At 34.2% G+C, this 16,441-nt stretch overlaps 1 protein-coding gene across 3 annotated transcripts; it reads left to right on the top strand.

Moving 5' to 3' along the window:
- The first annotated feature begins 3,581 nt into the window (after positions 1–3,581).
- Positions 3,582–8,913, top strand: LOC109160655. Of its 3 annotated transcripts, none has more exons than XM_019308945.1 (8): positions 3,582–3,600; positions 5,159–5,205; positions 5,236–5,753; positions 6,966–7,096; positions 7,204–7,321; positions 7,620–7,840; positions 7,911–8,065; positions 8,261–8,913. In XM_019308945.1, exons 2-8 carry the CDS (start codon positions 5,195–5,197, stop codon positions 8,721–8,723), a joined length of 1,617 nt encoding a protein of 538 aa, XP_019164490.1. In that variant the 5' UTR covers positions 3,582–3,600; positions 5,159–5,194; the 3' UTR covers positions 8,724–8,913. The 3 variants fall into 3 exon arrangements, with proteins under 3 accessions (XP_019164490.1, XP_019164488.1, XP_019164485.1); XM_019308943.1 differs by lacking the exon at positions 3,582–3,600 and having other exon boundaries at positions 4,923–5,205; positions 5,236–5,572; positions 5,615–5,753; XM_019308940.1 differs by lacking the exon at positions 3,582–3,600 and having other exon boundaries at positions 4,923–5,205.
- Positions 8,914–16,441: the final 7,528 nt, after the last annotated feature.

Below are 16,441 nucleotides of genomic sequence, written 5' to 3'. Positions count from 1 at the left end.
TATTAATTATGATATCATTAAATAATGGGTCATATAACCCTATCAAGTACAATTAGAGTTGTCAATACGAGTTGACGGGCCGGACTGGACTTGAGTGTTACTGGCCCAAACTGCCTTGTCCTTGGCCCGCGGGCCCTCGCTACACAACCCCCCCCCCCCCTCCTCTTTTTTTTTTTTTTTTGGGGGGGGGGGGGGTTCTTAACTCGTAAGGTTTTTTTTTTTTTTTTTTTTTTTTTTTTTTTTTTTTTTAAGGAGTTGTTAGTTTGTTACTTTGTTAAGTTTTACCATTTGTACACTCTAAAAATAATTAAAATAACTTCTTATATAACTAACATAAAACATAGTTCATCAAACATTAGACATTACATAATACATAACAATAATTATAAAGTTCATATACAGTCTAAAATTTTAAAACATTAAACTAAGGTTATGGTTATTTTATATATATATATATATATATATATATATATATATGTATATATATATATATATATATATATATATATATATATATATATATAAAAGTGACGGGCAACCCGCTCCATCCCGCCAAGTCCGCGGGCCTAGGTGGGCGGGTCAAAAAAATTCCGCACCTTAACGGACTGCTATTTTTGAAACCACACCTCCTACCTAAGTAGGGATAGGACGGGACGGGACGAGCCAGGGACAAAGTCCGTTTTGACAACTGCACTCTAGGTGGAGGACACAACGATGTCAGTTGAAGAGTTAGGGTAGAGCTCTGTGTACAATAATTTATACATATAATTATACTCAATACTGTCAGAATTAATGATGATGATCAACATCTTAATAAATCTATATATGTGTGTTGTTAACTTTGGTTTGGTCTTCTTGATCAATCAACTTCAACTTGATAAATAAAACCAAAAACATGATAATTGAGATGCTTGACAATGATGGAGGGGGAATTAGCAGCCTCTACTGCACTAATGTGACCAAATGGTCAATATTCATATTTATATTTAAATTTATTAATTATATTTTAATAATCCACAACTTTACAGAATTCACAGAATCACAGGTTCTCCACTGTCCCACACCAATGCAACTTTTTGTTTCCTAATTAATTAAATAATTCTTTTTATGAAACCATGTGTATAAAATATTTCTTCATATGAGTTTGCTTCCACACTACAAATCTAGTCCAGTATTCACTTTAAGAGGCTGTTTTCACATTATGACTGATAAGACTCGATCCTGAATTATTGTTCTTAAATTTGATACCTGTAAGTCCTGTGACTAACTGAGCTGTCCATGCAGATAGTATGCCTTCCTCCTTGTACCGGTGTTTATATGAAATGATTACACGTCTAGATGTTGCAATTGCCATGGTTAAGCCGTCATGGACGTGACGGCTAATTAATTTGAATTTTATATATTCAACGTGGCAAGTGACGGTCATGGAAGGATGGCTACGAGGTGGAGTTTAGTATTATTGTTCTAAGACTTTTGACAAATTAATTAATGAGTCTTGTTTTTAGGCAAACTGCAAAGACCATGCATGTGAAGCCAAGTAGCCAACACATGAAATTCTCTTTGGTTTTCATGATTTTGAGTTTGGTGAGGATGGTAAACTATGTAGGACATCATATATTATTGTGGTATTCCGATCCGCACACCCAACTACATGCAACTAACATGTAATTATTATTAACATTTTAATGATAGATATTGATGTTTATTGACTTATTACAATCTCAACATAAATTGTACCATAAGTTAAACATGAAATTAAATTATAATAGATGGTATAATGACGACGATATAATGAAATAAGCAAAGGGTTCTTGATCATTCAGGGTGAACCAAATACAATGTGTATTAAGTATAGTCGAATTGAATATCAATTCTTTTTATAGTGCATCTATATTGAATTTATAATTTAGGATGATGTCCGATCTAGTTGTTATAGAAAGGCTAATAGATTATAGATATGTGTCTAATGACGATTCTCTTCATAATCACGGCTGGTAGTTAGTGAAATTATAGAGTAATTGTAATAGATTTCACATGTATATTCTTAACTAAGACTAGTAGTTAGCTAGGTATGTCGGGTGTCCATAGCAAGGTTGAATTAGATACACCGAACTTTTAAAATATATTTTGAGAATTCGATCTTAGACTTTCTATCATACTTTATATGAGTTTGAGTAGTGGAGCCGGTGGCCTATTACCAAAGTGCTTGGCTGCTATCTCTTTTATAATTTTCCGTGATTTTATATAATTAATTTATACTGAGATTATCTAATTTACTAATGACGGAATGAAATATATAATGAAAAAATTCACCTAAATAACGTATTCCAAATTGTATTTAAAAATAGGAGGAGCCAGTTTGGGTGCGCTATTTTGCTGTAACCATGATTAAAAATCTTGAAATATTCCGGGACAGAATCATTGCTCAATAATATAATCAATTATGTGCTGTTGTAAAATCAGCACCGTCGATCCATGCCACCTGTTCGCCCCCATCCATTTCAAAATGAGTAAATGCTAGCCAAGATCCTCCGAGTTTGGTGATTTTGCTACCTTTACTCCTAAATTTTTAAATCGATCTTCCGAGTTTCGAAATTAACTTATCATAGTCCTTCCGTTAAAATATTCCGTCTTATACATAAAAATTAAGGGTGAAACAGTTTTTTTTTTTGTTTTTTTTTTATTGCAACCTCAGCCAAAACAATTCATTTTCCTCATAAATTAGCCCTAATCCATTTCTTCGTACCTTCTTCCTCCCACTTCTTCCTCCGCGACCGGTGCTGTTCCGGAGGGGGTTCAACTCTTTCTCGGATGTAATAAAATGAATTGTTTTGACTGAGGTTGCAATAAAAAGACTGTTTTGCCTTTAAATTTCTTAGCTGAGACAGAATATCTTAATGGAAGGACTACGAAAGGTCGATTTCGAAACTCGGGAGATCACGAGGGGTTAATTTGAATGTTTAGGACTAAAGGTGGCGAAATCACCAAACTCGGATGACCTTGGCTGGTATTTACTCATTTCAAAATTGTTTTCAATTTTATTTTTTCTACTGTACATATTGGCTTTATTTGGTAAAATAATTAGCTTATCAACTAATTTTGACTTATTTGACAACTATTAGTTGTTTGACTTAGTAAAACAATCTATATGAGTATTTGATTAATTAACTTTTTATAACAACTTATTGCTTTAAAATGCTAAAATTCAAAAAAACTGTTCAAAGTAATTTTTTCAATCAAATTTTGTGAGAAAGTCATTTTGTAGGTAATCAATTATCAAATAACAGTTAATTTACCAAATACTTTCCTACAATCAACTAATACTATCAACCTGTCAAACCACTAACCCAATAAGCTAACATCGTAGTTATTTACCAAACACTTCCATTATAATAATCCAACTTAAAAATGATTATTGTTCATGAATTTAACCATTCCCCCGGTCCAATGGGGACGGGAATGAGGAACACCCTCCATTATTAATGTATTCCAACTCAAAACCTCAATCAATATCAATTCGGTCCAGAAAATCCAGCCCCATCGTCCCATCTAGCAAAAATTGTTTGCATCTTAGAAGGAAACTTCTTCCTTTTGGTACAATGCTAATTCCTCTATATTTGGCTTTCCAAATTTGATTTTCCACCCCGGTATTTTTAACATATTACCCACATGGCCACATGCATTATATTTATAAGAAAAATACTATATGTATTCCCATTCTCTACTCTCACACTTAAAATTTGAATTAATATCCAATTTAGTCATTGACTATAATAATTTTTCTTGATTTAATTCTAAATGACTTTTTGTGCTTAATTAAGTCCCCGACTTTGATGATTTTCTCAATTGGGTCCTATATTTAAAGTGGTAATTTCACTTCTATTAATACCCAATTTATTCAAAAAAAAAAAAGTAATACCCAATTTAATCATTAACTTGAGTAGTTTTATCCAAGTTAGTCTTCAACTATAATTATTTTACCCAATTTAATCCTTAGATTCTAACAACCGAGAACTCAATTGGTAAAATCATCAAAGTCGAGAACCTAATTAAGGCTCCGTTTGGCAAACATAGCTGAAAAGCTATAAGCTAAGAGCTGAAAGCTGAAAAGCTATAAGCTCGGAGCTGAAAATTAAAGAGTTGTTAAGCTAGCTGTTATGATTGAAAGTGTTTGGTAAAATTAGTTTTTTGATGAGCTGATAAATGTAAAAAGACTAAAAAGGACATCTTCATAAAATTTAAATTAGTTTGTTTACATATTAAAATTTAACATTTTATCTTTAAAAAAATTAGCATTTTGAAATAAAACTATTAGCATAATCATGATCTAGCATCTCATAATGAAATAGCAATATTGTTGCAAATCTCATAATAATAATAATAACAATAATAATAATAATAACAACAACAACAACAACAAAAACAATAATAATAATAATAATAATAATAATAATAATAATAATAATAATAATATTTGTGGTGAAAGATGCTGGTAAAGGAGAAAGAGAAAAGGTTTTAATTGGGAATGGTAAATTATGTCATTTTATTAAAAAAAATAATAAGAATAAAGATAAAAAAAAAAGTTAAGAAGTTAGGAGCTTATTATGGAATGCTACCTAAGGTAGCATTTCAAAATAAGCTCTTATTTTAAGTTAGAAGCTTATTTTGATAACATTACCAAACAGAGCTTATTAGTAGCTTAAAATAAACTATAAAGTACAAAAGGTCGTTAGTTCATATGACTAAATTGGATATTATTTTAACTCCTTAAAATTTTGATGTAGACATATTTACTGGGGTTTACATAAAAAAAAATAGTCTATCAATATCTGGCACATAAAAAGCAAATTTGAGGGATTAAGATTTGAGAATATATATGGTAAAACTCTATTTATAAAATCCAATTTTCATCCGAACCCTTCTCCCAACTAACCTCTCCGCCTAGCTACCTTCTTCTTCCATCTCTCACTGACTCACTTTGCCTGCTTAAAGAAATTATTTTTTCAAGAAAATCTGAATCTTTAGCTGATATATATATATATAACACGTGTATATATATATATGTGTGTGTGTATAGCCAACGCATTGCGACTGCGACTTGACTGGAATATTTATGTGTATATATAATATATAGTAATTTAGAGCGTTGGAGTTGTATAGGTGGAGTGAATTTGGTGATATAAGAGTGGGGAAGATGCCGCCGGCGGCCGGCTCTATATCGCAGTTTGATGGAGTGGGGTTCAGGGCACCTCTGTTGCCGACGACAGTAGTGCAGCCACCGGCCGCGGTGGTGCCGGAGGCGGTAGCCAAGGACGCCATCATTGCGTGGTTCAGGGGGGAGTTTGCGGCGGCCAACGCCATTATTGACGCCCTCTGCAGCCACCTGGCGCAGATGGAGGGCGGCGGCGGCGGCGGCGGCGGGTGCGAGTACGAGTCCCTGTTCACCGCCGTCCACCGCCGGAGGTTTAACTGGATCCCGATCCTCCAGATGCAGAAGTACTTCTCCATTGCTGACGTCACGCTCGAGCTCCAGAAAGTCGCCGCCAGAAGGGCTAAGGAGAGAGAGGCGGCGGCCGCGGCCGCCGAACAGAGCGTGTCTGAAGCCGACGAGTCTTCTGGGGAGAAGGTGACGGTTCCGGCGGCTCCTGCGGAGGAATACGGCGAGATCAGTTGCGAAAATGGCGGAGATGACGCAGCAGATTCCATTAAAGAAGACTCACATGATGCACCTGAAAGTGAGATCATCGATACAGGTAATTAATTCTCCGTACTGATTATTTCAACGCTTAACCATTTATTAATCATTAATAATTAACAATTCATGAGATTAAGAAATCTTAATCTTAATCTACTTTTCTTTGACGTTAAATAACGGCAACATAGTGACAGAAATGTTTGGTATTTTCCCGAGATTTGGGAAAAGTTAAGAGATTGAAAAAGGTTACAGAGGGTGACGGTGACGGTGGCGGTGGCCACCTCATGTCACCGCTAGCCGCCGCCACCAGGAGGTGGGCACGCGATCAAAAGATTTAAACTTTAATGAAAATTCACGGTGGGCGGCGAGTGGCAGCAGCCATCACGTTAAACTTAACGGACGTCAGGCTGCGCCGCCGAGCCTTCTTGACTCCGTTGGGACCCAGATGGTCGGAGCCTTTGACAATTCTCCTCGAGTCCAACTCACCTAACTCAGACGAGTTAACTCGTCTGTCAGTCAGTCAGCATCCAACTTAGAATTGAGTGATCCGAATTCCAATGAGGCAATGAAGACTGACAGATACAGTAATATTGTACTAATTCTAGTCTTTTTTTAAGTAGAAATTCGTATTCACTAGAAGTGTATATATGATCATAAAAAAATAAATTAACTTAGGTTATTTATAGGTGACCGGTTCAAATTAAGAGGATTTGTCCCACTAAAGTTGTGGTTATGAAGTCAATAGTCTAACCAACTTGGCTGGAGCTATTCCTGACCTACAACATTTACTTGAAAGTGGCTTTGGGTAAAGTCCTACCTACCGTCTAAGTTGTTCATAGTTGACCAGCTCAACCAAGAAAGCCAATAGCAACGCCTATGAAGAGTCGAACTTGCAATTTTATGATATCATCTGATCACCTTTATTTTCCAAAAAAAAAAAAAAAAAATCTGATCACCTTAATTGGGATTGTCTTTGAGTTTTACTTTTTGGAGTTACACTTGTCACAAAAGATACAAAAATGTTTGGCCTTACACATAGCTGATAGCTCTTTCCTAGTACATGGTACTAGTTGTCACACGACAAGGGTTCTTTCCTATTCTTGTCACAACATGTTTTTGCCAGCTAGGTGTCTTGAAGAAGAAAAGTATGTGGGTAGGCAACAATAATTCAAAGGGCAACCCCAATATAGCAAGTCCTATGATTATTCATGTTCATTTCCTCATCCAATATAGTAAACATTGTTGTTTTCCTGCCATGATTGTGATGCAGGATCTCAAGAAGTGCGCCCTTCACCAGAGTGCGTCGGGTTCTGCTCTAGCCCCGAGGACTGTGAGGCACACCGGGCTCAGATCAAGATGAGAAAGGGGTTTTCAGCGAGGGAGCCGGTCAAAGGGCATATGGTGAAGCCTCTATCCATACAAGCATTTATATGTTCTTTGGAATGGTTAGACTTTAGAAGCTGTTATCCTCTGGCCTTAAACTCGTTTTTTTTTTTGGTGAATGGCAGGTAAATGTTGTCAGAGGTCTGAAGTTGTATGAGGATATGTTTTCTTCGACTGAAGTTTCTGAGTTAAATGAGTTTGTGAATGAACTCCGAGTTGCTGGCCAAAACGGAGAACTCTCAGGTGGATCCTGTGATCCGTGACGCTTTTATAGTTATTCTTGTTTCCTTTTTGGAGAGATAGTAAAGGACACCTTCTGTAGGTTTACTTGAGAGCAGGTTTGGGCATTCATATTTCCTTAGCTTGAATCGAAATCTTTCGTTCCTGAACTTGTCTTTTATCTGTTCAAACTTCTGCAATGTGTTTAGGTGTACTTTGCAGCACTCTTTTATGATGCTTTCCAATTTCTGATCTTATAGTCTCCAAACAGTGGTTGTGGCTATTTCCCAAGTTTCAGACCCTGATTGTTAATCGTTTTCAGGTGAAACTTTTGTTCTGTATAACCAGCAACTGAAGGGCAACAAACGAGAGATGATTCAACTCGGTGCCCCAATTTTCGGCCACGTAGAAGACAATCCTACATGTCAGAAGATTGAGGCTATTCCAGCTCTGCTTGAAGGTGTCATCAGTCGCTTGATTCAGTGCCATTTGATTTCAGAGAATCGGAGACCAAATGGCTGCATCATTAACTTCTTCGACGAGGTATATATCTTTCTGCACCATATATTCTTCGAGTCTGGATATATAGACTTACAGAGTTACGAGTATGCAGGGGGAGTATTCGCAACCTTTCTTGAAGCCGCCTCATTTGGACCAACCTGTCTCTACCCTTCTCTTATCTGAATCAACAATGGCGTTTGGTCGAGCTCTTGTCAATAACAGTGATGGGAACTATAGAGGATCACTCATGCTTCCCTTGAAGGAAGGGTATGTTATTATCTTTTGAAGCATGTGCTCCATCTCCCCCATGACCGTTGGTCTGACTCTGATACCAAATTGAAGCATGTGCTCCATCTCAACTAAAGCTAATAGTTGGATTGCACATTAATGGTTATATGCTCAACACATAGTATTGATAAGAACAAAACAATGAGAACTTCGATTATGATGCATATTTTGCAGGTCGCTTTTAGTGATGAGGGGAAACAGTGCTGATACAGCAAGGCATGCTATGTGCTCGTCGCCTAACAAAAGAGTAAGCGTTACATTCTTCAAAGTCCGGGCTGCACAGATCGAAAACAGCTTATCAGCAGCAGTTCCGCCTTTCACCCGAGCCATGACCTTATGGAAACCCGGTGTCCCCTCAGCTCCAAATGGAAACACTGGCTACGAAACAATGCCCAGTTGGGGTGTTCTTCGGGCTCCACTCGTTATGTTGGCGCCTGTACGCCCGATAGTCCTGAGGCCTCGAAAGGCTCCTCGTGCTGGTACTGGGGTGTTCTTTCCTTGGAAAGTTGGATCCAAGAAACCCGTTAAGCAACTCCCTCCACGTGCCCAGAAAGCTCGGCTCCTGGGACTGCCTTCCTCAGGCGAAACACGTAAAGTAGACACCCCCGACGAAGATCTTGATGGGGAACAAGTCTAAGTTTCCTTAGTTTGGTATAGGATGTTCATCCAACTGTACAATGAAATCTGGTAATCTGGTGTTGAGGAAAGAGTCTCTGCTTCTTTGCTATCTAGTTTTTGGTTTCTTTCTTCCCTAGGCATTACAAACAGTTGTGCTTTTTAAGTTAAAAGTGAATTTTGTATTAAATTTCATTTTTTTTTTCTTGTCCTGATGTGAATGTTTGTCCATTTGATGAGTACAATACAGTTGCTAGAGATTTCATTGAGTGTATATACAGTCATATGATCTAATAAACTAGACAGTTGAGATACAAGATTCTTATTAAGGTGGTTGGTTGGTCCTACACAAGAATATGGCATGCTTCACAACGACACAGGAATCTAAAGTTGAATATTGGACGAAAATGGGAACTATGAAAAAATCACAGATGGGGATGCTCTAGTATTGATTGCCTAATTTCATATGATTTTTACCTGTTCAGAGTTCGAAATGTGAGGTGAAGATCGGATAAAATAATTAGCATTAAAATTGATATATACTAACAAGGAATATGTATTGAGTTATGAAAGAAAATTGAGAGTTGTGTAAAGAAAACAAAAGTTTAAAGACAAGGTAATTAATTGGGATCCAAATTGGCAACATTTAGAACATAGAGATTGTATATTTTTGAGAGATTAAATTGTATAACAAGTAATAAGTAAGGGACCAAATATACAATTTTTTATTTCAAGAAACAAAAGTGAGATTTCATATAAAAATGATTATTTTTATTCATTCATGATTTGAATCTCAACATGAAGCACAATAAGTAGTAAAACAAACAAGATAATTGGACTTGATCAAATCCAATAATAGAGTTCAAACTCCATGAACCAAACACGCACATAAAGATAATAGCAAAATTAAATCTATTCTTTAAAAAAAAAAAAAAAGGAACACTATCATTTTAGTAAATGATCAAAGAAATCCCAAACATATACCCTCGTATCACTGTTCATTAAGACATGAAAGAGGTGTAACATAAGATCTAATTCGAATATAATAAATTCCAAAAATTTTATAAGAAACACAAGGAGAAAATCATCATACCTTTGTATTTCAATACAAGTGCATAATTGAAAAATAAGTAGTTCTCTACCACAAAATTCTCAAAATGAATTAATAGGTTGGTCCGAATCTGCTTCTTGGCAGACTTTAGCCGTGTGGCTATTAGCCTTTGGTCCATTTTCGGTCATTTAGCTTATGCCTTTTCTCTTCGCAAATTATGCTGTGCAACCGAATGCACCTTGCAAGGTGCATACGGTTGCAAAACGGCGCCGTTTTGGTTAAAAAAACGCGCGTCCCACTTAAAGAAGAAATCAGGTTTGATTCCCGGCAATAGCATTTTTATATATCCAGAAATTCATAACTATATAACCACAATTTCATAACTATATATCCACAATTTCATAATTATATATCCACAGTGAATGAATGAAGTAAAAATCCACAATGAATGAATGAATGAAGTAAAAATCCACAATGAATGAACTAAATATCCACAATATATGATTGAACTAAATATCCACAATGAATGAAATAAATATCTATAAATTCATAACTATATAACCACAATTTCATAACTATATATCCACAATAATGCTATTGCTGAGAGTCGAACCTGATTTTTTTTTTTAAAGTGGGACGCGCGTTTTTAATCAAAACGACGTCGTTTTGAACCGTATGCACCATGCGCATGGTACATTCGGTTGCACAGCATAACTATTGTTTTCTCTTTAGTCCTTATGGACCTTGCTTTGATTAGGGCCTTGGGCCCCTTGAATGGCAAATTATTGTATGGACCATGGTCCACATAATGTTATGTGGACCCTAACAAAAAGTACATTTTTAATATACTAAATGTACATTATACAATATAATGTACACTCAGAACAAAAATATTGTATATCCCCTGTATACAATACACATTATTTTTGTAATGAATATACATTATTTTTGTACTGAATGTACATTATTTTATAATAGACAAAATATGGTCCATACAACTTGTGTAGACCATAGTCCACACAATAATGACTGCCCTTGAATAGTTTAGGCTATACTTAGTCCTTTTAGATTATAAGGCCTTTCGGCCTTTGGCCTTTAGCCTTAGGTCACTTTTGGGCCTAAGGTGGTTGTAAGGCTTATGCCTTTTTTGCATTGAATAAAAGTTGTGGCTTATGGAAAAAAAAATTAGTAGGTAAATTTAAGATGAAAAGAAGTTCAATGTCTCAACTCTCAAGGTTGCAAATTATAAAACAAGAAAAAAAAAAATCTAATTTCTAATCCAACAAAAAAATCAAAGCCACACGTAGAGCACAACAAAAATCAAAGGGAAAATAAATTTTAAGGAAAAATCTTATATATAATTAAAATTTTAATTAAAAAAAAAGAATTTTAAAACAATCAGACAAGTAATCAAAATTCAAAAAGGTATTCTTGATAATAGATTAGGAAGAGAAACAAAGAACAATTAGTGGGATAAATCAAACCAAGATCTAGCAAAAGTTCAATATGGAATGAAAACGGAAACTCACAACAAAATTATCTCTATTTTGAAGTTGTGTAGAAGTTCAAGAAGAAATTAAGTTCACTTGATTTCTTGCATATGTGCTCTTCTTTAACATTGATGTTCGGCAAAAGTTATATATAGGTATGGCGTGGTGCTTTTGTGTCACTTTTACACATTGATGTTCGGCTATTATATTGTTATTTATTCTATATGATATGATAAAACAATAATGTTGTTTCGTTCGTGCGTCTTTCGTGCGTTGCAGCTAAAGCTAAGATGGAGTTTGAATTGAATTCCTAGCAAAAATGGTTAACCCAAACGCAGGAGGAGGCGGTGAAGGCAACAACAAAGGCGACAAGGGCAAGGGAAAGATGATAGTGATGGAAGACAACAGCGATAAGGGGAAGATGATAATAAAGACTTCCATTAATTCCAAGGACGATGATATCCTAGTTCTACCTGACTTGGATTTGCAGAACTATGGAACGTTAGCAGAATCGCTCCACAAACAAATGCTTGAGGTGAAGGCATGGAAGGAGATAAGAGCTCAAATCTCTGCAATTCAAGAAATGCAAGAGTTCGATCTAGTGCTTCAATGGTTGCATGTAATTTCTTTATAATATTTTCATGTTTTGGTATTCCCTTTTTTGCTCCTATTATATTGTTATTTATTCTAATCTGTGTGATAAAATAATGTTGTTTTCTTTCGTGCGTCTTTCGTGCGTGTTTTATTTCCAAATTTACAGATTTTCTTTTATTTAAAAGTAGTTTACAATTTTTGATGTTTTTGTTTTTTTTTAATGTTTTTAAAACATACTAATTTAACCCCATAGTCGACTCATAAAGGTTTAAAATTTCTAGTCCGTCGCAAGTAAGATAAACCAACCCTCACGTGCATGGAGCGTTATGCTGTGTGCACCATACATAGTGCACACGGTTGCACAAACGATATCATTTTAACGTCCGACTTTAAAAAAAAAAAATTAATTTCGATTGCCGTTAACAGCGTTATGTTGTGCATAATTTGAACTATATAGTTTATTCATTCTGGATATATAGTTCAAATTATGCACAACATAACGCCTTTAACAGCAATCGAAACTGATTTTTTTTTTATAAAGTCGGACGCGTTGTTTTTTTTTATCAAAATAATATCGTTTTTGCAACCGTGTGCACAATGCAGCATGACATAATTTGCGCATGGACATCCTTCTTAGAAGTCTCATTAATATTGGGTTGAATTGTGGGCTTCCCTTTTGTTGAGCATATAACCATTAATGTGCAATCCAATTATCAGCTTAGGCTTTTAGTTGAGATAGAACACATGCTTCAATTTGGTATCAGAGTCAGACTAAAGATCATGGGTCCACACACGTGAGGGAGCGTGTTGAGCATATAACCATTAATGTGCAATTTAACTATCAGCTTAGACTTTTAGTTGAGATGGAGCCTGCTTCAATTCCTTTCAATTTGAATTTCCATCTAAATGCAATGCAACCCTTTTATGTGTGTGTATATATATATATATATATATATATATATATATATATAATTCTTTATGTTTATTAATAATTTATATATTGATTATTCTCAATAGATAACTACTATACAGTACGTACACATATAACAACTATATAAAACTCTACCTTAGCTTCTAGTAAAGTTTGAAGTTTGGACTAATTAATGTTCAAAGATAAGATACATATTTTTGAGATAATAAAATTGAATTCATCAAGTACCAATACAGCAAATATATTTAAATTTATCATACTTGAGCTGCAAAAATCTTGCATAGATACCAATTAATCGGCGCCTAAGCGCAAGGTGCTGGCCGGCCACCTAGCGTCTTACCATAATCAGTGGTTTAGGCGGCTGGCCGAATAGGCCACCTAAGCATCGTCTAAGCTGTTTAGGCGCTGACCGGCTAGGCCTTCTAGGCACCGATTGGGTTGCCTAGTCGGCCAATTAGCAATTGTTCCATTCTTTTTTAAATGAGATATTTCACTCAAAACAACATCGCTTTTAGCGAAATAACCATAAGCTAAATTGTTCAAACTCTAGATATTTTTAAGGTTAATAACTTAATATTTAATATTTTAGTATTAACTATTAAAGTATTATAGTTTATAATTATCAAATCTTAAAAAATTTAAAATTTGTACACAAATTTTTAAAAAAATAAAAAAAATAAAAAAAAAATTACACGGGTGCCTAGATCAATATGAAATCACTTAATTGTCTCTCTATTTAAACCATCAATTTGACGGAATAACCAACGGAGAATTACATTAAGCAAAAACACAAAAGTCTGGTATTACTAGGGGTGTGCAAACTTCGGATAATTTTCGGTTAACCGACCGAATCGACAAAGTTCGGTTAACAGTTTTCGAACCGAACTTTTTCAGTTCGGTTAATGGTTAAAGAAATTTTAAAATTTCGGTTAATGGTTAATTCGGTTCGAAAGGTCGGTTAATCGAATGGTTAACCGAAGTTTTTAATATATATATAAATAATAATATAAATATAAATACTAATTTGAAGTTATGGATGTTTGGAGGTTATAATTCATGTTTTTTATATGTTATTATGAATTTATTATGATATATATTTTTATTTTAATTGAATTTATTATTTTAGGTGTTATTTTTAGAATTTTAAATTTTAGCTTTAAAAAGTTAGGTTAATCGGTTAACCGACCGATTAACCTAAAAAATTTCGGTTCGGTGAATTCGGTCAATGTTGCAAAAATCGCGCCTAGGCGCTAGGCGTCATTGCGCCGCCGCGAAGAAGGCCGAAATCGGCCATCTCCGCGGCCGGCCGCCTAGCCGGCTGAACCGGCGCTTTTATTTATTTATTTATTTCTTTATTTATTTATTTTTTGCGTTTTAAATTGCGAAAACTTCGGGAAGGCATAACTTTTGACTCGGTTGTCCGTTTTGGACAATTTTTTTTTTTTCAAATCGCCAAAGGCGGTTTGGTCCACTAATTTCTCAAAAAAAATGCTTCTTTAGCTCTTAATTTTAGTTTTTTTATGTATTTAGATGGTTTAAACAATCTTTTGAACACTTTTACAACCACTTTCGTAAATAGTTTCTAAGAAATAACTATGGAAACCTTATGTTTTATTACTAAATTTTAAAAAATTTTAATTTTTAATTAAAAAAATAAAAAAAATATAAAAAAAATATAAAAAAAAAATCGGCGCCTAGCGTGTTTTGCAACATTAATTCGGTAGAGCAAATTTTGGTTCGGTTAACGGTTAAAGAAAAAAAAATCGGTTAATTCGGTTCGGTTAACCGATTGAACACCCCTAGGTATTACATTAGGTCATCAAAGTCGTTTAGGATGAAATTGGAGAAAGTCACTATAGTTGAGGACTATTTTGTGTATTAACTCTAATATAAACATCTTAATTATAATAAAGCTATATGGTCTTGTGAAAATTAAATGTTGATATTAATGGTTAAATGTTGGTATTAACAACATTTAATTTTCACAAGATCATATGGCTTTAAGAAACATGCATGCACACCACACATACAACCCCAAAGTGCATAAGTTTGAAATTAATATATAGCATAGCTAGGCGGCCTAATATTTAAGATTGTTGATGTGCATATCGAGGACTACGGAGACAAAGATGTGTTATTCGTGGATTCATCGGATACTATCCAATAACACTCTCCAACTTAATTGACGTGAAGTAGGGTTAGTAACATTAAGATTATATTCTCGAATTATTAGTTCTCATCTTTTATTGATTACACACTTAATTCGATAGTATTTGGAAGAAAAAATCAATGTTCAAACTAATTAGATTGTGATTGTTTGGTCTTTAAAGGTCAATTATGTTGCTACATCTAGAGTTAGAAATCTCAAAGGTCTAAAAATTTTAATCTGTGGTGACGGTAAAATTGTAATTCAATTACTATTGTAGTTTACTAAGTTCTTAAAAATTTGTAATATTAAATACTATGTACTAAATTTTTAATATAGTTTAAGATTTGTAGTAATCACCCACCTTAAATATTATTTTAATTGTAAATATATTTATGTTCATAATTTTATCATATAGGAATTCACACATAATAATTATTAAATAACAAAAATTTTATATATGAATAAACCTCATATAGGTATATTTTTATAACATATTTTTCGTGCATTGCACGGGACAAATACTAGTTATAACATAATAACTTATTAATTGTTCAAAATTTTTAAAGGTAAATAAATATTTATCAAAATTTTAAATAAATTTCATTCGTCCAAAATTAAAATTAATAGTTAAAACATTGGGCGGACAAAAATTTATATGGATAGTGTGTTTATGTATATACACACACAATTCAAATATGTGACATGTATAAATTTAAAATCTATCACCATATACCACTTATTATTACTCAAAAAAATTGACATATCACCATTCACCACTTACAATTACCTAGACCTGTCAATTCGTGTATACGGGTTCGTTAACGGGTCGACATGATAACGACACGAACACGATAAGGCTAAACACGGACACGACACGTTAAGGTTAACGGGTTCAAATTTTTAGCACGAATACGAACACGATTTGTCAACGGGTTAAACGGGTTGACACGATAGACACATTTTGTTAACAGGTTTCAGGTCGTGTCGACACGATATGACACGAAACTCGTTTAAACCCGCTAAAATTATTAATATATTTTTTAAAAAACTAAAATTTAAATTTAAGTTATATAAAAAAGAAATAAAACCTACAATTCAATCTATCAAACAAACTAAACAAAATATTCAATTTATAACACTCATAAAATGATAAAATAACATACAAAAATAATAATTAAAGAAGTCCATGCTAGTTTTTAGAATAAAATTGAACACAATAAAAATTCAAATTTCATATTGTTGAACATCAATAATTGGTATATGATCTTGGCCTAATGTAGTAAATTCATCATTAGTCATGTTCATGATATCTTTTGTAATCTCATTCATGAAAATGGTTCTTAGCGGGTTATAAATAGGTTTGTGTAAACGGATTGACACGATAATATTAACGGGTTAAACGGGTTCTTAATAGGTTTAACGGGTTGACCCGTTAAGACATGAAACATAACGGGTTATTAACGGGTCACCCCGTTAACGACCCGGGACACATTAAGGCTAAACACTAACCCGTTATTTTCATGTC

Source organism: Ipomoea nil, unplaced genomic scaffold (assembly GCF_001879475.1).
Source record: "Ipomoea nil cultivar Tokyo-kokei standard unplaced genomic scaffold, Asagao_1.1 scaffold0302, whole genome shotgun sequence".
NCBI lineage: Eukaryota > Viridiplantae > Streptophyta > Magnoliopsida > Solanales > Convolvulaceae > Ipomoea > Ipomoea nil.
Note: the sequence above shows the minus strand (reverse complement) of the source record. Positions and strands in the feature narration are given on the sequence as shown.

Excerpts from the sequence above, each read along its gene's own strand:
- LOC109160655 (XM_019308945.1), top strand. Across the intron at positions 7,322-7,619 it reads CCAAAACGGAGAACTCTCAG|GTGAAACTTTTGTTCTGTAT; the intron begins GTGGATCCTGTG and ends AATCGTTTTCAG. Across the intron at positions 8,066-8,260 it reads ATGCTTCCCTTGAAGGAAGG|GTCGCTTTTAGTGATGAGGG; the intron begins GTATGTTATTAT and ends CATATTTTGCAG.